This window comes from Ambystoma mexicanum, chromosome 3q, assembly GCF_040938575.1.
Source record: "Ambystoma mexicanum isolate Mex_15411 chromosome 3q, UKY_AmexF1_1, whole genome shotgun sequence".
Classification (NCBI taxonomy): Eukaryota; Metazoa; Chordata; class Amphibia; order Caudata; family Ambystomatidae; genus Ambystoma; species Ambystoma mexicanum.
The window spans coordinates 238,180,062-238,201,783 of NC_090926.1; the positions used below are offsets into that span (position 1 = coordinate 238,180,062).

The following is a 21,722-nucleotide window of genomic DNA, read 5'->3' on the forward strand; positions in this document are numbered from 1 at the left end:
CACAGTGAGGTATTGAGAATCAGGGTGCAATGGAATGAAGAAGAACGTATTTTTCAAGTCAATCACAGCGAAATATGTGACCTCATTGGGTATGCAACACAGGTTCGTGGCCAGATTTGTTCCTACTGGAAATTCAGCTCCTATAATATTATTCAATCTGTGGCGGTCCTGGGTGGGACTAAGACCGGAAGCAGGGGGTGTATCCAACTGTAAAAATGTAACATTGTACAAAAGAGGACCCCTTCTACTACTCATGGATACTTACTCCGGCCTTGATATTTGGCTACACAGCATGCTTGGTAGAAACAACTTCTAGCTTAATTCAATAAAACACCTGATAAGACCACCCATCTATTGTTTCTCTTGCATTGGGGCATGAGGAGATAGAGCAAGCAGTATCCCCAAATCGGTCCATATGCAATCATACTGAGGTTGATAGCACTTTTATTTAATTATATGTATTTTGCTCATTGTCTTTGTAGAAAACCTTTTTCAAATTTGCCGTAGTGTATTACAAACTTACATTCCAAGCGTGAACAAGAGGAGACACCTTTTGCACACAATATTGCAAGTACAAAAAGCCATATACATGCACAATAATTAATTATACTGTCTGTAACACTGTTCATCAACAAAAGCAGCAAACGTAAGCAAGGTCTTGCCCCTAATTCTGTGCATTTTTCCATGAATCGGCACAGAACCACCATCGTCCATGTATTACTATTGTTAAATATACATTTCAATTTTTCTATGCCAGTATAACCTTCGAATACATGATGCACTATTTTGTTTCATTTTGTGTCCAGCGCCGGACAACCAGGTTTCTATGAGCAAACGAAAATGACAGGTTGTTCCACCTTGTTTGTGCCCCAGCAAACCCTCCTAGTGCCCTAATAACAAGGTGATAAATCTAGCCTTGCACAATATGCAACCTTTGAACAAACTTCTGTTGTGCTATTAAGCTTGGAGCCCAATATTTCTGTGCCAAACAAGTTTAAGAGCAAGGGTCTGCAACCAGCGGTGCTCGAGATGTTTGGACATCGACTCCCATGACTTCTCACCCTTGACTATCTGAGCTAGGGCTGATGGGACTTTTAGTCCAAAACGTCTTTAAAGTCTAAGATGGCAGACCCCTGTTGTTGCAGTGCATTGCATGGCTGAAAGTATCTTCATTCCCATTTTGGCATTGAGTATTACATGCACTAAAAAGTAAATTGTGTGGAAACCTGCCAGTTGCCATGCAAGTAAGCCCCCTGTACAGTTGCTACACTATTGCTATCCTCAGCCCTTGTTTGAAGGACTCGCTTTGTGAGAGTTTTATCCTTTATCTTTTGTATATGTTACCAGGAAAGCATAAAGAAGAGACCTGAAAAACTCTTCTCGCACAGCAACTGGTGTAATTGTGATCTCTCCACGCACTGACACCCAGCTACTCCCATCTTTGAGCTTGTTAAGAACCGTTTTTGATATTTGATCTTTGGGGTGCGAAATCTGCTTCTGATCAATTACCTAAATCTACTCAGTGCACTCTTGGAAAATGATACGGGGGTGAAGCAGTGAAGGGTTTTCAGAGCTTTACCATTGAGGAGCGATATTTATGCCACCTTTTGCAGGAATGTCAGCAAGAGTATTTTCCATTCACCCTTACCGGCGCAGTGCAAGACGGAGACATAATCATGGCTCACGGTTCATTGCAAAAGATAGACTTTTTCTGAGGTTCTGGAAGCAAGCCCCGTTTACAACACCAGCAATTATCAAATACATATAAATATATTTTTTTATTGAGCTATCTAGGTGTGTGCCAGGGTATGTTTGAGTTTAACAAGCACAGGGAAATGAGTTTCTGCCAGCTCAACATATACTCAACAACAAATGAATGCAATAAAAAGCATCTCGCTCTTACTCCCTCAGACCAAGCCCAACTTGCATATATATAAAAAGGAGCTCGGAGCATCTTCAAAACCACAGGGACTCGCTTTCCTTCAATCGGAACTTCTCCACCTCCATTCCACTTCCCAGAAGCCGACATGCATCATCAATCCACCAGTGGAGGGCATGGAAGCAGTGGCGGATTCAACTTCAGCTCTCGCTCTGTCTCTCGCAGAATGGGTGGCGGATCTGGGGGTGCTGGCTCTCTCCGCTTCGGCAGTAGAAGTCACCACAATCTAGGGACAAGCCAAAGAATGTCCTCCGGTTGTGGCCGCAGCAGCTTTAGTAGCAGCTACGGGTCTGGTGGGGGTGCTGGAAGCATCTTTGGTAGCGGAGCGGGTGGGGGAATGTTTGGCAGTGGTGGCGGAGCTGGTGGTCGATTTGGTGGTGGCGCTGGTGGTCATTTTGGTGGTAACGCTGGCAGCAGTGCAGGTAGTGGATTTGGTGGTAGGTTCGGCGGTGGCGCTGGAGGTGGGCTCGGGGGCGGCTCGGGATTTCCAGTTTGCCCGCCTGGTGGCATCAGGGAAGTGACCATCAATCAGAACCTCTTGGCACCTCTGAACCTGGAAGTCGACCCACATATCCAGAAGATCCGAACAGAGGAGAGAGAGCAGATCAAGACACTCAACAATAAGTTTGCTTCCTTCATCGATAAGGTATGTCTCTGTTCTTGGAAACACAACTCTCAAATGTATTGGTCTAAATGAAGTAACACAAACTGAAAGGAGATTTTTAAGGCTATGTCTCACTGCTGCTCACTTCCTCTTTGTGCCGGAAGTGGATACCTAATTACACATGCACACAAATATTCATACACCCATACGTAAAAATGTGCACATTCTTAAAGTTGAACCTATCGTTTAGCAGAGAATATGGTAAAAGCTTGTCAGAAGAAAACAAAAGTCAATAAGTTAATTACACAAATACAATATTTTGCAAGCTTTTGAACACCAACCTGCGACTGAAATGTGTCTCATCTTCACAGTAACTGCCAACTATGCTGGCTCTTATGAGCAGGGTAATAGTGTACCACCCAGAGGTAGCAGCAACACTGCCCCGACAGGAACATCACAAGGAGTTGCGGGCAGGCTCGGACTGACCAATAGGGCAATGGGCCCGTGGCTGAACAAAAAACTCAAAATGCTGCTGTGGCCTGTATGTTAGGTCAAAGTGTGCCACTTGTTGGGCCAATGTGGGCTAGTTTGATGAGTTACTCCACTATGCAGCCAGTAGTTTTAACCAGTGTTGCTGAATAAATATTCATTAAAATGCACAACTTGCATCGCATTTCAACAAAAAATTCCTTCTTGGGTACTGCTCAAACAGTGTCACAAAAGGAATGAATAGCCATATGCAACTGTGGGCCACTGTTTCATTGGTGCCCGAGCCAATGTTATGCCCCAGTCCGACCCTGGTTGCAGGCTGAATAGATTTGCATTTCCTTTACTGAAATCGCGAGGCATAAAGGAGCCTTACAACCAGGTACGTAAATCCAGTAGGACGAACTTTCCAGGACCAGTGGCACCATTCGAGCACTCCAATGATCTCGAGTTCATCCCAGGTAATGAACGCAGGAGGAGGTTCAAGAGGAAGCCACTGTCAGAAAATGGTGACCAGAGTGCTGGATGGAAAATAGTCTGTGGTGATGGCCAGAAGCAAGCACGGCTTTTAGAACACAAAGCGCCACCTTTTAAGGTTTTGTTCACCTTATACATTTCCATTTGTATGTCATTCTAAAGTGAAATGTTCTTTTAATCTGAAATGTCATGAAAAGCTTGGTCTGGAAACAATGTGTTCTTTGTACGCTTTTGATTCAATGCAAACCCTTGTTTGATTTCAGGTGAGATTCCTGGAGCAGCAGAAACAGGTCCTAGAGACTAAGTGGCACCTTTTGCAAGAGCAGGACAAGAAAGGGGGACCTACAAATGGCCTAGAGCCCCTCTTTGAGCAGTACATCAACAACCTGAGGAGGCAGATGGACTCAGTGACAAGCGAGAGAGGGCGACTAGATGGGGATCTAAAGAACCTGGAAAATCTCGTCGAGGATTACAAAAAAAAGTAAGAACAACACTCTTAAATCCAGGAAAAACACACGGGTGTGCACCGAGTGCTGGAAATGGACAACATGTAATGGGGGAACCCTCTCATGGTTGGAGGGCAGGGCACTGGGCAGGAAAGGGCGGGCACCGGGGCGTGGCCCCAAGCCAGAACACGCAATACAGTGTCTCTTCATAGACCCCAATCCTGGCGACTTGCATGAAAGCAAAGAGCACACAGGAGCATAAGAATGTCCACTATTTTAAATTTGAAAAATGTCTTACAGTGATTCATTAAACCCTTTTGAGCGAATAATGGAAGCTGGGCTCTGCATTTTGATTGGTCACAATACTCACCCTAAGAAAAAAAAAACCTCTGCACATTGCAGGCCATATATACCAGTTTGGGCAGCTGCAACAAGTATGTGAGGCTTTGGCTATTTTTCTGTAGTCAGTTTTGCGTGCTGAGTCTACCAAAAGTGTCCGCTTGTTGAAATGTGGTTTGCTCGTTCATGTGATAAATTGGCTTCAGGACAGATCTCACTGGGGGTAATATTCTGTTCTGAAGCTGAGTTATCACATGCACAAGCAACGGCTGAGAGAGTAGACTGCTTTCAGAATACTCGGCTGCACTGCAGAGTCTTCTGAAAGCCACCTGCTCGATGAAGTGCCCGTTGCACGGTTCGTGCTACAGATCCATGAATGTTGCGAGCAAGCCCCTGGGTCTGGGGACACCCAATTTTTTCAGATTTTGGATGCCGCCCCCCCCCCGTTTATTTTAGAGGCTGTGTGTAAAATGAAACACATTGGCTGTCTTTTAAGAATTTACAGAACCGGACACTTCACCACTGCACCATATAACCTGATGAGAAATGGCAGACAACTAAAGTTGAAATGTCCCATTTCAGGAATGCATGTACCAGGAAAAACATTGGTATTGTTTTTGGAGTTACATCCATGCCATCCATGCACACCTTTTACTGTTTTCACAACACTATTCGAAGAACATATCCTCTCTTGTTTTTTTTTTTGTGTCTTCATTTTAGGGAAAGGCTTCACACCCCTTCACACCCCTTTCCTTATGTTAAGGAGTCCCCCGCTTTATTTTAGCACTTGATTAAATGTAAGTGGGGATATAGTGGCGGATACTTGCGCCAGCATGCCATCTTTTATCAGGCTCCTCCTGCCTACACTTGCTTTGCTAAGAAAAACATGCCAATCTTGAGCGTGTCTTTGCTTCTTGCAGATACGAAGACGAAATCAACAAGCGCACAACTGCCGAGAATAACTTTGTGCTGTTGAAAAAGGTGAGTGATGCAATATCGAAGCTGTGTACTAAAGGAAGAGAGCACACAGGCACGTGTTCTAACCTCCCAGAGTATGATGTTCGCAATGTTTAGTCTAAACCAGTGTAACACGGAGCTTTGCGACAGGGGCGCACCTTACGGCTACAGTGACCACGGCAAAGCCCGACTCAGACACACGTTCTCACACAGAACAATACGCGAGGAGCTTTAGAAATGTCCTTGCCATTGCCAGTAAAGCAGCGATTGACGCGACCCTCACTTTCTGTAGGACGTCGATGCGGCCTATATGAACAAGGTGGAGCTGCAAACCAAGGTGGAAGGAATGACTAATGAGCTCCACTTCCTGCAAGCCCTTTACGACACAGTGAGTATATGATATGATATACGATATGATAGGTTATTTATAATGCGCTTGATACCCAGAGGCTTCTAAGCATGGACCCGGGGATCGAACCTGTGTTGCCCTGTGTGGTCTTGCTTCCAAGGCGAGCAGGTGACCCCTGATCTATCCTCCCGAGACTCCTTGGGAAGGTCAAAATGCACCGCACCAATCAAATGTCAGACATGCCAGGCCTGCACAGTGCATGGGCAGCACAACCTGCTTTCACAGAAAGGCAACATCACTCAACCACACTGTGCTATAATTGTAGATTATGGGAAGCAGAGGGACAGCTTGCCTGGAGGGGAGCCACAGCTGGGCAGAGCTATAAACCATCACAGGGCTATCACTTGAGATGATGAGACCAATGGCAGGCAGCAGGCTGCCCCTTGTTACAGGAGGTACCTGGGCAGAGCTATACACCATCACAGGGCCATCACTTGCGATGATGAGACCAGTGGCATGCAGGCAGCAGGCTGCCCCTTGTTACAGGAGGTACCTGGGCAGAGCTATAAACCATCACAGGGCCATCACTTGCGATGATGAGACCTTTTGGCATGCAGGCAGCAGCCTGCCCCTTGTTACAGGAGGAAGCTGGGCAGAACTATACACCATCACAGGGCCATCACTTGCGATGATGAGACCAATGGCAGGCAGCAGGCTGCCCCATATTACAGGAGGAAGCTGGGCAGAGCTATACACCATCACAGGGCCATCACTTGCGATGATGAGACCAATGGCAGGCAGCAGGCTGCCCCATGTTACAGGAGGTACCTGGGCAGAGCTATACACCATCACAGGGCCATCACTTGCGATGATGAAACCAGTGGCATGCAGGCAGCAGGCTGCCCCTTGTTACAGGAGGAAGCTGGGCAGAGCTATACACCATCACAGGGCCATCACTTGCGATGATGAGACCAATGGCAGGCAGCAGGCTGCCCCTTGTTACAGGAGGAAGCTGGGCAGAGCTATACACCATCACAGGGCCATCACTTGCGATGATGAGACCAATGGCAGGCAGCAGGCTGCCCCATGTTACAGGAGGAAGCTGGGCAGAGCTATACACCATCACAGGGCCATCACTTGCGATGATGAGACCAATGGCAGGCAGCAGACTGCCCCTTGTTACAGGAGGAAGCTGGGCAGAGCTATACACCATCACAGGGCCATCACTTGCGATGATGAGACCAATGGCAGGCAGCAGGCTGCCCCATGTTACAGGAGGAAGCTGGGTAGAGCTATACACCATCACAGGGCCATCACTTGCGATGATGAAACCAGTGGCATGCAGGCAGCAGGCTGCCCCATGTTACAGGAGGTACCTGGGCAGAGCTATACACCATCACAGGGCCATCACTTGCGATGATGAAACCAGTGGCATGCAGGCAGCAGGCTGCCCCTTGTTACAGGAGGAAGCTGGGCAGAGCTATACACCATCACAGGGCCATCACTTGCGATGATGAGACCAATGGCAGGCAGCAGGCTGCCCCTTGTTACAGGAGGAAGCTGGGCAGAGCTATACACCATCACAGGGCCATCACTTGCGATGATGAGACCAATGGCAGGCAGCAGGCTGCCCCATATTACAGGAGGAAGCTGGGCAGAGCTATACACCATCACAGGGCCATCACTTGCGATGATGAGACCAATGGCAGGCAGCAGGCTGCCCCATATTACAGGAGGTACCTGGGCAGAGCTATACACCATCACAGGGCCATCACTTGCGATGATGAGACCAGTGGCATGCAGGCAGCAGGCTGCCCCATGTTACAGGAGGAAGTTCAAGTCATTTGCACCCTTATGATGGCATGACTTGCACGGACTGGATAGAGAAGCAGGCTGGGTGCACACAAGGGGTATCAGGGCTAGTGATGCCAGAGAGGGAAGCAAAGGCATGACTCACACAACCCCAGGGCTCACAGAGACAGGATGCAGGAGACACCACGACACTCAGTTTCCAGCTAGCTGCTGCTGAAGCTCTAAGATGGCCGTGTCCCACTCCAGGCTGATTGAGAAGGCACCCATGCAGCTGCCCCTTCTATCAGGTTGCCATTATGCCTTTCTTAGCATACTCACATGCCTTTTTTTATGCCAATGTTGATGTCAATATTCCAGCTGGAGTACACATATCTCATATGGGGCACACAATGTTCCAGGCCAATGCCACCCACTAGCTGAATGCCACCAGCACAGACCCCTATCGTAAGCATGCGATTCAGCAGGGAGTGTGGGGGAGGTGGGGGCGGGTGGGGGCACTTGCTGTGTTCTACAATATCAGCTTAACTATTCAACCACCGGATACTCTGGAGCTTGCCAAGGGGGGATGCCGCTCCCTGCATAGAGAATAACCACTACTTTGGGGTGTCTCTTCCAGGAACTTAATCAGCTGCAGTCCCAAATCTCAGACACGTGTGTGATTCTGTCCATGGACAACAACCGCAGACTGGATTGGGACAGCATCATTTCTGAGGTGGAGGTCGAATACAAGGAGATAGCAAACATGAGCCGCGCTGAGTCAGAGACATGGTACCAGCAAAAGGTGAGTGGTGCATGGGACCTAGAGTGAAGCATGTCTGCTTGTGCTATGTACAAAGACACGATGTTTTGATTAGTAACTATTGCATTCAATTTCAAGGGACATGTATTTACTTTAATGCATTGCGATACAATGATTCCCACCAAGACAAGCAGGCCGTTCCCTGCCCCATCCCTTTGTGCTGCCCAGAGATTGTGTAAAGATGTGTGTTGGGCCATCTGGTGATTCCAGACTTTATTTTGAATAATGGCGCTGCTGAAGTGCATGAAGGTGGGCAACGGCTCGAGTAAGTCATAATGTGGGTCTGGTCATCAGGCTTGCGTTACTCAGCCTTGAACACTGGAGAGCCTGCCATTCATATCGTATTGCCTCTGAGTGCCCCTTCTGGCACTCCCAATGCACACGCCTCCTGCCTGCCTGCCCATCACTGCCACATAGGCCTTCCACCGGTCAGACTTCTATAAGGCGCTGCCTCCTGCCTGACCTACAGTGCCACGCGCTCCCAGAGGGCACACGGCTTCCTCTTACCCCCAGTGCCGCCCAGTCCCCTCTATCTGACACGAGCCACACCTGACTATCAGGCCTCAAACGTCCGCCATTGCCCTACTCATCCACATGACTATCACACAGCTGCCGGCTATCACTCTTGAGCTCAGCTTCATGTCTGATCCCCGTCCCCCGCCTTTCTTCTTCCATTGGGCCGACCCTCGGACACAGCCCTAACTTTTCACCTGCTCACTTTTATTTTGACGCGTCAGTGCCGGAGTCCACAACGTTTGGCTCTTCCACCAGTCCTACTCAGAGAGGTCAGTGATGAAGGATCATGGGAGTCGCAGTCCTAAGCATCTGGATAGCCACCGGGAGAGCTGTGTCCAGATGTTTCTTTGTCCGGCTTTATTCATATCCTTTCATATCCTAGGTCGTCTTCTTTAGGGCAGCAGTGTCCCTTGATGGAACTGGTGGTATATTTATCAAAGTTAAAATAATTCAAGCACACCAAGCAAAATCTGTATCTGTTCAATTAAACTAAGAATGAAAGGACATTGAGCCTGGAGACCAAGTAGCCTCCACACCATTGGCCCATCGGACCCTTCACTGTCCTGGCCATCGTTCCCGCTGCTAATTAATGGGCGCCTCGAAACTATCCAAACTCTAGACCTGATCAAAGGTTCAAGACCTTAGATAAGGGACGCGGTGGGGTGGGTGACCACGCCGAAGGCCGCGGCTGGTGCAAGATCATGCGCGTAACTCTACCCTAACCCTGTGAACTTGTTACAGTTTGAGGAGCTGCAAAGCACGGCAGGCCAGCATGGGGAAAACCTGCGGAGCACCAAGAGTGAGATCAATGAACTCAACCGGCGGATACAGAGGCTGAAGTCAGAGAGTGAAAATGTGAAGAAGCAGGTACAGTGCAAATGATACGTCTACGGAGGGAGGGAAGGGTCAGATCATGTGTCAGAGGAGGAAACCTTCTGGAGAGCTACCTGCTTTGTGGTTAGTCATGACTAACCTTCTAGTAGGTGCTGGAGCCTGCAGTCAACAAGAAGCACGGCTGCTAAAAATAACCGCCAGCATATTAAAAACACTCATGAAACATAGTTCTGCCATAAAATAAGAAAATTATAGACTTTACCCACAGTGGAACCGTTTCACTGCCGCATTTCAATCTTGTGGTTTTTTTAGATGAAGTCTGTAAAATTAAGGGTGGCAATTAAGGTTTTCCTGCGAGTGGAACGGAAATGCCATATTAGGCAAATAACTGGTGTGAAGGGCAGTGATATAGATGACAGTCGTCAAACATGTTTGGTTTTAGAAATATGTAACACTCTTCGGTGTTTTCCAACAGATCGCCAATTTGGAAGCAGCAATTAAAGACGCAGAGAAACATGGCGAGCTCACCATCAAGGACGCCAAAGCCAAGTTGGCGGAGCTGGAGCACGCCCTGCAGAAAACCAAGGAGGACATGTCTCGGCAGCTGCTCGAATACCAGGAGCTGATGAATGCCAAGCTGGCCCTGGACGTTGAGATCGCCACCTACAGGAAGCTCCTAGAGGGGGAAGAGTGCAGGTGAGCATTGCTACCGTGGGATTTAAGACCACCCACCAGAGGTAGAACTATAGCCACTGCGCAGCAAAAACCTAACACTGCCGTAGAACAGACACAGGAACCTATGTCTATGCATCCTATATGTATACTTCCCCTATTCTTCCTCAAATTGTTTGCACTGCCAACTGCCCTGCACCTCTCCTTTGCGGGGAGTCCCCCATCCACTGTACCCCACTTTCCCTCATCCCTCTCTATGCATACCCTTCATATTCCCTCTAGTTGTGTTCTCCCACTTTTCTGACCACAATTCTATTTTCGGTTTAACTGGAGTTTTCATTTCTGCCCACCTTTTTCAGGATGTACACACCGACCCCAGACTCAGAGATCAGTGAGAGGACCAAAGGGGATTCTTTTGGAGGCAAAGGGTGTCTCAGTAGAAGACCAGAGACAAAGCCTAGCCGAAAGCCCCGGATACAGTTAATCTAGGGGTGCAGAAGGAGGGCTCAAATGGAGATCAGGGAGTCAACACATATGCAGTCGGGAGAAATCTTAATTGGGGGCCAATGAATGGTCTTAGTTTGCAACACATGGCAAAGCGGAAGAAGTATTTAACTGCAGGTCTGTGTCACTTTTAATCTAGAGGAAAGAGACAGAATACACTTGGAAGCCTGAGAGAGAGGAGAAGGTGGGAGGGTTAACTTGGAGTCCAGGGATAACGTTCACATGGCAGACGGGGACCAAAGAGAGATCAGTGGTAAGTCAGAAATGGAGCTCAGTTCCAGGTCAGGGAGAGAACACAGAGGCCATCCAGAGACATTGTTTAGTTGGGGAATAGAGCCAGACAGCCAGAGTGAAGGAGAGCAGAGACCGAGAGATAGAGCAAGAGAGAGAGAGACAGAAAGAGAGAGAGAGAGAGAGAGAGAGAGAGAGAGAGAGAGAGAGAGAGAGAGAGAGAGAGAGAGAGAGAGAGAGAGAGAGAGAGAGAGACAGAGAGAGAGAGAGAGAGAGAGAGAGAGAGAGAGAGAGAGAGAGAGAGAGAGAGAGAGAGAGAGAGAGAGAGAGAGAGAGAGAGAGAGAGAGAGAGAGAGAGAGAGAGAGAGAGAGAGAGAGAGAGAGAGAGAGAGAGAGAGAGAGAGAGAGAGAGAGAGAGAGAGAGAGAGAGAGAGAGAGAGAGAGAGAGAGAGAGAGAGAGAGAGAGAGAGAGAGAGAGAGAGAGAGAGAGAGAGAGAGATCAGTTCGATGCTAGGGAATTTTCTCATATAAAACCCAGATAGGGAGCTATTGGAGGCCAGAAACAAAGCTCAGAGGAAAGACAGGTTGGGCCTGACATCACATGGAGATCAGGTAGAAAGTGGATTTGCAGTGCAGAAACATATCAGATTAAGGCTGTGAGCATAGGCCAGGAACCGTGCCAGCAAATTAAGATTAAGCCCTTCCTCCCACCACAGGTTTTCCAGGTAATGAAATAGGTCTTCATAATTGCAGACATTGAGAGTGGAAACACTCTCCTTGTTGGGTTCCCTGTCATACACCTGTTCCGCCCCGAGGCGACCCATCCTGCTGTGGCATGCCTCGTAACAGGTTCTAAAGATTCAACCAAATCACCCCCATTTTGCGTGACCTAAAAGGGCTACTTATCCCGCCACAATTCTCTTCAGAGTGACCTCTCTTACATACAAGGCCACTGCAGTTCTAACGCCTGCCTACCTTGCTGCCAGACTTACCGACTCGGGGGTTGCTCCGCTTCCCCAGGAGCCAGACCATTTCAAGGCTGGAAATAAGACTGCAAGAGCCACGAAACAGTCCTTCACTTTCTGCTGTGCGGAGGAGCATCCTGGTTGGGATCAGGAACACTCCAACAAACCGGCAGTTCAGAAAAAAACCCGCAAAACCCTGCTTTCTAGGGTGTTTTCTAGGTTTGATTCAGGATCCACTGTCCTCGGATTACCATTGCTACAGGATTATTTGGTAAATGTACCCCTTTTGTTCTCTCTAATTCAAGAGCAGCACCCCTTTACCCCGGAGCAAGGTTTACACTCTATGAAGACAAATACAAGGGATAGACCTGAGCTTTTTAACACACCAGCTTGAACATCTGCATCACATCAGGATTATACGTTTAAATGTTTAAACATGTGTCCGTGCACAGTGAGAATAACCACAGTTACAGTGAAGCAAATTGGGACAGGAACGGGAATTTTCATCAATTGTCTTAATGAAAGCATTGTGAGTGTGTCTGATGTTTGCCAAGACTGGCGGATGTACAGTTAACTGTCTTTGCCAAAGCATACAGGCTGGTACTGTCCACCTAGGTGCAGAAATGCCCAATGGCACACCTGCTGTTGTATGTTGGCCTGCGACCTCTTTCAAGTGCACTGTCTAGTGAGTGCCACCGCTCTCTTCCGTTTGTATACGAATTGTTCGTTTTACAACTGTTCGAATTACAATTGACCTTTTCACAATTGACCGAATTGTGAAGGTCAATTGTAACATAAATGTGAGGGGAAACCCCCCACAACCCCCACACCCAACGCCAAATCCCCAAAACCCCTATACAGATATATATATATATATATACATACATACGGTCAATTGTGAAAAGGTCAATTGTGACCCTTTAAATTCGGTCAATTGTTCATTCGAACAATTGTAAAGGAACAATTTGGGTAATACCTCCCTTCCATGAATCTCTGTTGCTGAGCTGGACCGATGTGCAGGGCCAAGAAGCTCTTTCCGCTGGCAGTGTAGACATGTGGTCATCAGTTCTCTTCTCAATGCCTTTGGTATCCAAATGAAGAAGGACAGTCCAGGACACGTTGCCTTCACCGTTGCAATGCAAGCATGATGGGGGCTGATCATTTAGCGTGGTTGTCCTGGTTTTGTGGCGTGAGCTGAACTTCTCATTTGATAATGAACTGTTCCCCATTTCTTTCTTCCCTACAGGATGTCAGGAGAGTGCACCAGTTCCGTGAGCATCTGTAAGTCACTGTGCAACTTGAATTTCAGTAGTAATGATGGAGGCCTCCTTGAGGATCTCGTTGGAGGAGAATCACTTTGATGCCGCTGTCTTTGATGGTAGTTTTGGCTTCCTTTGCAGCGGTCGTCAGCTCGGGAGGTGCTGTGGGAGGAAGCAGCGCCGGAGGTAGCGGTGGAAGTGGATTCGGCTATGGCATCAGCGGAGGCTCCGGAGGAGGCTTCAGCGCCGGATCCTCCTCTGGAGGGGGAAGCAGCGGAATGGGTTTTGGAGGTGCAGGTGGAATCGGTGGGGGCAGTGCTATTGTGAAGAAAACCTCATATTCAATGCATTCCTCCGGCGGAAGGCGATATTAAATGGTCACCACTGACCCCCGGGCTGATCCTGTCCGACCAAAGAAATATTTGAAATTTGCACTGAATTGCCCGGAAAGAAAATCTGCTCAGGCTTTCCCCAAAGTAGTACTTAATCTAGAACTTGCCTCTTGCTCCCCAGACAGTGTGGCAACTTTCAATATAGACATGCGCTTATAAAGCACCATACTGTGCCTATAGCTAGAACACGTGCAGTCCTCCTCTCTGGCGCCTGTGTATTGCATAGAGTTGCGCGGGCTGTGGTGAGCACATCGTAGGTTTCACTGGTGTAGCGCGCACCACTATGCTCCCAAACAGCTAATATGGCAATATTTAGGAGCAATGACACAAGCGGATTGGAGCTGTCTTGCCATGAGACTATGAGCACTGAGGTACTTTTCACTGCTTCCTCAGCAACTTCACCACCTACCAGTCAACACTGAGCATGATGTGGTTCTCCATTTACATGCGTAGAGTTAGGATGTGCCTTTAGCCACCATCATGGTACTCCTTGACCTTGCCAGGATTTGCGCTTCACATTTTAACAACTAAGGTGAACGTGTCCTTGGAGATTGTGTCCAGGCATAGCTGAGAGTAATCAACAGGTATTGCGCTGCCCAGTAATGAGAGCCAATGTAAAACCACTGCATTCAGAAGGCACTCTCCATATCAACTCAATGGGGAGACCTTCAAAGAAGCCTGTCGGCTAACGACAACGGTGTGCTCAGCCCAGCCAAGCGTCAACACTAGAATACTCTACGTTCTCACTTCCCCAGATTCCGTGGAAATACGCACAGCCTCTCACCCGAGCATTGCAAGGCCGAGGGCCTCTCTTACTAGGGACTTCGTTTGTTAAAACAAATGTCTCTTAATTGCGTGAATGCACAATTTGAGAACTCAACACAAGCAGGTGTGGGCGCGAGGCAGTGGGATATGCACGTATGGATGAGACCCTTTGCATTGTTATTCTTAACCACTCTTACACTGGTCTATAAAACTATCGAAATACCCACTCATCTGTAAATTGTGTGATGCCGCGTGGTACTTCCTGCGCACTGGCCTGAATTCGAAACTCTGATGTGTTTTTTTGTGCATTGTTGATGAACATGTTCCTCTCGAGGCCGCCTGTATCGCTTTTGTTTCTGATATCACAACCCATTCTATTTTTGATTAACTATATACTTCATTAAACTGCAAATTCCAATGACAAATGTGTCCTCGGTTTCTTTGTCCACCTTTCTGGATTATGGGCTTAATTGTGGGATAACTGATGTAGACATGCTGACGTGGGAGACATAGTGGACAGTATCAACTGGGCGGGGGAACTCTCTGATTGGCTGCTTGTAAAAAAAGAAGTGACTGGTTGCCTATGGAAGCCAGTTCAATGCAATGCACACATTTCCACTGGATTATTGAAGCATACCGAGATGTGTAGGTGTTTCTGTGTATGTTCAAGAGAGTCAAGGAAAGTGTAACTGCAGCACTCCTTCTGGATGACCTACAGTGAAAGCACAACTCTGGGCTGGGGATCATAAACATTTGCTTCAGAAGGTGGAAAAAATGGCACTGCAAGTCAGGAAGAGGGCAAGGCGGGCTCCTGCCCAACTCACTGGCAGTCCATCAAGTCATTGACAAGAGAACTGACCCAGGAGTCTAGGAAATCCTTTGCCCCACTCCTCGGCCTTCTAAGCAAGAACATTATCAACCATATACCACAGCTTTCAAAGAGTGTCTGTCGGGCATGAGTAGTTAAACAGGGATGACGCAACCAAAGCGGATTCATGCTCAGTGCCGAAAATCTGAAATCAAGGACATGCCGAAATATCAAGGAGACCTTACAAGGTCCCAATGGGAGATACAAAGGCACGAATTACTGTACATGATCGTTTGGGGTTGAAATTATGAGTTATGCATGGGGACATCATATGCAATAGGGCTCTGCAACCTTTGGCTCTGCTGATGTTTTGAACGACAAGCCCCATCAGCTCCAGCCAGCCTAGTCCATGGTAAGTGATCATGGGAGTCTTAGATCAAAGCATGTGGAGAGCCACCGTTTGCAGTCCCTGAATTACAAAATTTCAGCTGTGTTTAGTCACCTTATTTGGCTGGCCCTACAGTAACACATTAGAAGCAAGCAGGTGAAAATCAAACCGGCTATATACAAGCTGCAAAAAGCTGCAAAGCTCCTCGCAGAAGCCCATGGACTCCAGTCCTTTTGGACTTTACGGAGATAGAGTCGGAATTCGAGGCACATTATCAGAGATGATGCTGTTTGTTAAGATAAAGCTATCAGTCCCCAACCTATTGCCACACCAACCTGTCGCAGGCAGAAGGAAAGACATCCTTCTGAATTATTGGCGGACATTCGTGATACAAACAAGAAGAAAAGTCAGTGTTCTTTTTATTCGGGCCAACTTTATTATTGTAACCACCCAACCTGACACAAGGCAGTTGGGATAGATCTATTGGATGCCCCATGCAATAGGCTGTTCGCAATTAGTTATTTTAAGTGCCTTTAAGGAGGGATTTTCGCCTGCTTCCCACATCACAACAGGACTTGGACAGTGGGTGACAGAGTGGCTCGCCTAGCAGGTATCTTCAGGCGGGTGAGGGTGGCCATGATTGAGGCATCATAATGGGCATTGCTGCCATCTTCCCTGCGACGTCTTCTGTCCTTATCCTGCTGCTTTAGTCAACAGGAGCAAAGAAGCAAACAGTGCAGAGGACAGAGGACAGTGGACATATCTCCTTCAGGCAGCCTGTGATCTCTATGCATGCAGTCTTCCCTCCCCGGTAGCTTCCCGACTTCTGCACCCTGAACCCACATAGCTGCTTCTCCATCTAGCCCCACCCCCACGTGTTCAGTCCAGCGCATGATTCACAGAACCCCTAGCAATATGACAGGTAGCTTAGCCCACCACCATTTTTTACATTGCACCACCATAATACTTTTGAATATATTACAAATGCAAAACATCCCTTTGCGGTTTGTAAAAAAAACAAAACATAATTTGTGGCTTGGAATCAAACGTGCACTGAAAATCTTTCAAAGCAACTGCTGTCCTGGTGCCATGTCACCAAGAATTGTGGCCAAGAAGAATGGTTTGATTTGTGGACCGTCTGCACATGATCCTGTGTAATGTACGCTGGAGGGAGAAGTGGGGTGGAGAAGGAGTCAACCAACGCCTGCATGGGTCAGAAGATGGAAAAAGGACCAAAGCATAATCATGGCCATCAGGTAACAGCGCCCAGGCTCAGGTGGGGCGTGGGGATGATTGAGGTAGGAGAATTGCCACAGTGGATTCCGAATGGTAGACTAGGCTCCTAGATGAGCCCAGATTCAGCTCTAGAGGAATCCCACCTTTTATAACTGCAATATCATCGCCATAAATCTTCTTGTAGGCTTCAAGAACTTCCAACCAGCCCGGTCCTTGCTCCCAGAGGAGCCACAGATCAAAGCCCACCTATTTATTTATTTATTTGAATTTGTAAAGTGCACTAATGCCCAGGGGCATCGAGGCGCTGTTGCAAGAAGTGTCTTAGTTACAAGTAGGAGGCTTTGCTCAGGGTTACAGAGAGTGAGACCCTAACAGAGTGCAGTGATGCAAGTACATAGGTGACTGCGTTTTTCCATAAATCATACACTAGCAGAGCGAGTTACAAAGCATGGGTATAGGTAGCATACAGTGTTAGAAGGCAACAGAGTGCCCATAGTTCCAGCTAGCTTTCTTATCTGTCTATAGAACCTGGCTGTTTTTGGCCATTTGAGACTTAGTAAGTTAGTATACGTATGCAAGCTTTCCTATTCCCTTGGGCATTATTTGAACACCCGGTGAGGAATTCGACCATCCGCAGTGTGGGTGTGCGCTCACCTGGGCTTCTCTGAAATTTTTAAAGTGAAATTGAATGATGGTAGGTCAACCTCCGGAAAATGTGTGGAAATAAACCACACACATTATCCTATGCTCACTGCACAACATACGCATAGACCCATGTACTCTGGGTGCACACAGCCTACAGGAATAGTCCCCCCTGTCATATTATGACAGGTGGAGTACACACTGCCTCACCAGAAGGGGGAGGGCCAGACCTTCCCCCTCCCTTGGCCAGCCTAATTAACTAACAAAGGCTCCATGGAACAACCCTGTCCTTTTGTTGAGTCCTGTAGCTGTTGGCTGCATTCACATACTAATCAGAGTTGAATTCAAACAGGCCCACATGGGACCTGGCTGCAGAGGCTAACAAAGGAGACAGGAAACCCCAACAACTTTTCATATGCACTGTGTCAACCTGAAGCCAGCTCCCGTCCTTAGTTTCGATTGACAGTGAAATGTCTGTATGGGACTGCATGTTTACAGTAGTCATCCCTGCAGGGGGACACCATTCAGAAGGTACGAGTATGTGGTTTGACGGGGCCAGAAAGTCTGGTCTCACCGCAGCTTCAAGGGAGACCTGACGCTTTAATCAGAACCACAGAGAGCTCCATTAACCAGAGGGATCCTTTGATCCACAACATACAGGCCTATCGGTGGGACTTAGAATTACATGTGTTCACCCCTTTACCTTTTCTGTTGCAAAGCACTCTGGTTATGACCTCACTCATAGAGGAGATTGTTGGTGGGGACCCAGGATTGGTTCATTAAGGTAGGCTTAGCCTCCACCAATCCCTGTGGTCCATTTGGTTTTAAAAGAGGGATGCGCCCCTCTTTTTGCAGACCATCTGAAGGCTTCACCAGAAGCAGAAAGAAGAACTCATCACTGGACCCTGGCTGAAGGTACAGTCAGCCTTACAACTTCAGCCAGTGAAGGAAGGCCAGGACCTCCAAGAGGGAAGCAAGATCCCTCCCCAAAACATCTCCCAGGGAACAGAGGGAGATACCAATTCCATAGGACCCTCCAGCAGCTCCAGAACCGGTAGCCACCCAGCACACAGTGTGCCCTGCTAGGCTCTGCAGCAAAATACCTAGGTGGGAAGGGCCAGGGAATCTCTGAACCAAACCAAGCGCAAGGCAGCTGCCTGCAACACTCTCCACAGCTTTAGGCTGACCGCCTTGTAGAGAGGCAGATGTACACGTCATCTATAATGCCCGCCCCCTCACCTCCGTAATATTGGAAGAACAACAAGAAGACACTGTACATGACACCAAGTATCATCCCAATACTGCATTGACGATATGAGAGACGTTATGCTCTCAGCCAACCATATGGAATGCACCTGTGAACTGATGTGGCAGAGGGATGCCTGCAAACACCACTGAACATAGAAGAGCTATAAGTGAATTTTGACAAGGGTAAAGTGATGCAATGAAGAGAGGACACCGAAACAATATGCAAATACTTAAAGAATGAAGATGTTACTGAAGAAAAAAAGTGAACATTTTTACAAATACAAAGAAATCATATACACTGAGAAGATAAGTGAGAAGAGATGCAGTAGATGTATATACACAGAAATGCAAGGTAGATGAGATACATAGAAGCTTGCTGCAGTAGAAAATATAACATCGGTGAAGCAGCCATGATGAGAAAATGGACGTTGACTCTGTACAAATAGTAAGCAACAAGCCAGAAGGAGAGAGGACAAAGCTGCAGAGCTGACAGGTGCTGGAAAACAGCTTCATGCAAAGAACAAATAATATTTGTTTGGCTCAGGATCAAGGATGGCACAGCAAGAGGCAACTGAAAGGCATGAAAGGAGTCAAAAAGGATAAGTTACGTACGTATGACATATTTCTCTTAGACCAGGTAAAGGAGAGAACATTTACAAGTGCCAAGTATTGAATAAACAAAGAGGCAGAAAACATATGCAAGATGGAGCAACCAAGTCTCCAGAGCTGATAATAAAGTAGTATTTTGCCATATTTTTTTGGTCTGTTTATTTGGGCCTAAAATCGTTTATTGGTAATTCCATCTGGCACTTGGAATGCGCCAGGTGCTATTGCACACCCTTAAAGGATGGCATGATCTCAATGAAGAAGCTAGGAGGAATACATGGACGAGCATCTACCGATGGCCGCCTTAAAGGACATTTTTGAGCCAGTCGAGCCCCTTGAGCTGCAACCTACTGCACCTCTGACTGTTGTTACGCCGCAGTCACTAAAGCCATCCGGGACGCCTCGACCAGTGTGTCAGAACTGGCCACCAGCACTGAGACAATGATTCCTGACCCCGAGCCGCCATGTAGGCCAGCCTACAGCCGTCCATCCAGCTTTGCTCGCCAAACTGCCTGCAGCCTGATACCTGCAGCTGTCTCCCGTTATGAACTCTGTTGCAGAAGCTGAAAAGTACCCTGAAACCACCTTGACCCTGTAGAGCACTAACAACTCCTACAGCACAATGTATATTGTGGTTCTGTTCCACTGGTGCTTCCCACAAATGCCCCCTACAGACATTTGAAGACCCACTGTTCCCTTTGTGCATAAGCCAAGTATCATTGAACTGTTGTGATTATTTACTATACTGACAAGCCTCCTGTCAGTATCCAGAATGCATCCATTTTCCTTCTTTGAAACTGCCTGTCCTTACAGGGTGGGTTATATTTCATAGTGTTGCTAGAACTGTCTGTTGTGATAATAATAAAGTGGATATGTTTATACAACATTGACTGGACAGTCCCATTTTTCATTGGGTAATAATTGTATTTCTGAAGTGTTCCAACTAACCATCGATCCATGACCTTTCGGAGATAAGCCTGCCGATCCATACACATTACCAAAATTGGACAAGGAGGTTTATAACTTGCTTGTGTTCCCAATCTATTCTGATGCCTTCTGGTGTAGTAGAGGTGTGGGGCTGATTAATGGTTTACAAACCGATATTCATCCCTGGACCACTGCTGCCCTGGAATTTGATTCATCACACACCCCTAGGCAGTGCATGACGGGTCAAAGCCTATGCATATGGTCGTAAATTGTATGTACATGCAGACCTTCTGATGGGCAGTTGCCCCCTTCAGCATTGTCCTTGATGTGAATGTTTCATTTGACCTAGCTAGTCTGCCTGAATTGTGTTACAACCTTACTCTAATAGAATTCTCACATACTGCATTCCAGTGGCTTATTTACCAATTCACTACATACTATGTTGACACTAATGTTCTCATCTCCACCCAAGGACAATTTTCATGGCTAGGGATTGCGAATATTCTTTGTCAAACTCCCCTTTTGTGTCCCCTAGCATTCATTCTGCACACAGCCAATGTCCTTCTCCTCCATCAGCAGACTTGAATTGACCCTAATTCCCTCCGGCCATCAACAGGAAGGAATCCCAAGGGATTACCTGGTTAGTAGCCTTACAACTCCCAGTGACTTCTGAGCGACCTTCAAGCATCCACCAATAGCCATAACTTAATATCAACACCACACTATTAACTCCATGAACTTTCAGTTGGCCAGTAAGGAACACTGATTAAATTAATGTTTCTGTCTTCATTCTGCACGTGTTGTGAAGACTTAAAAAGGATCTAGAGTCTAGATTCTAGACAAATCAAAGTGTGCAGGTGTTGAGAAAACATGCCGAAATGAAAGCTTGAGAGTGGAGAGTGGGGGAAGACTACGGGAGTGTGGGAGGCATCAGGCAGGAAGCAAGGAGTGCAGACTTGTACTGGTGCTCGGTGATTATCTGGGGTCTTACCCAGCTGCTAAATAAAACAAGCAGATGTAACCAGGACTGAATCATTGAAAACCACTGTTGTCTTTAAACTGCAAAAACAAAGATAACTTCGTCTGGCAATACCCTTCCATCAACTTTTCCTTTGGCCAACTTTTGCTACTTATCGGCCTCTGCCAAGAATCTTGGTGTTGGTTTGGACAATATCCTTTCTTTTGTCCCTTATATCCACAAACTCACAAAGAAGCCACACTTCCGACATCGTGTCCTCATGCGCATCCTCTAGCACCTGAACATTTTGCAGAAACTGATGTCCTCAATAGTCCTATCACATCTGGACTACTCTAACGGCATTATGCTTGGCCCAGACAACAGTCTTATTCAGCAGTTACAGATCACCCTGAACAAGGCTGCAAGACCGTTGTTGGGCCTCTACCCTGTAACCGCATCATGCGTGCCATCATCTTGCATCAACGCTAAATCTCTTTGCCTTATCAACAAGACTTTATGGAATAAATGCCCAACGCACCTGAGAAATAAGGTTAAGGGATACA

General features: G+C 47.3%; 1 protein-coding gene across 1 annotated transcript; it reads left to right on the forward strand.

Annotated features, from left to right (window-relative positions):
- The first annotated feature begins 1,946 nt into the window (after positions 1 to 1,946).
- Positions 1,947 to 14,771, forward strand: LOC138582369 (keratin, type II cytoskeletal 6A-like). The gene is made up of 9 exons (XM_069653632.1): positions 1,947 to 2,585; positions 3,770 to 3,987; positions 5,212 to 5,272; positions 5,541 to 5,636; positions 8,026 to 8,190; positions 9,466 to 9,591; positions 10,034 to 10,254; positions 13,177 to 13,211; positions 13,331 to 14,771. The coding sequence occupies exons 1-9, from the start codon at positions 2,028 to 2,030 to the stop codon at positions 13,561 to 13,563; spliced, it is 1,713 nt and encodes a 570-aa protein (XP_069509733.1). The 5' UTR covers positions 1,947 to 2,027; the 3' UTR covers positions 13,564 to 14,771.
- Positions 14,772 to 21,722: the final 6,951 nt, after the last annotated feature.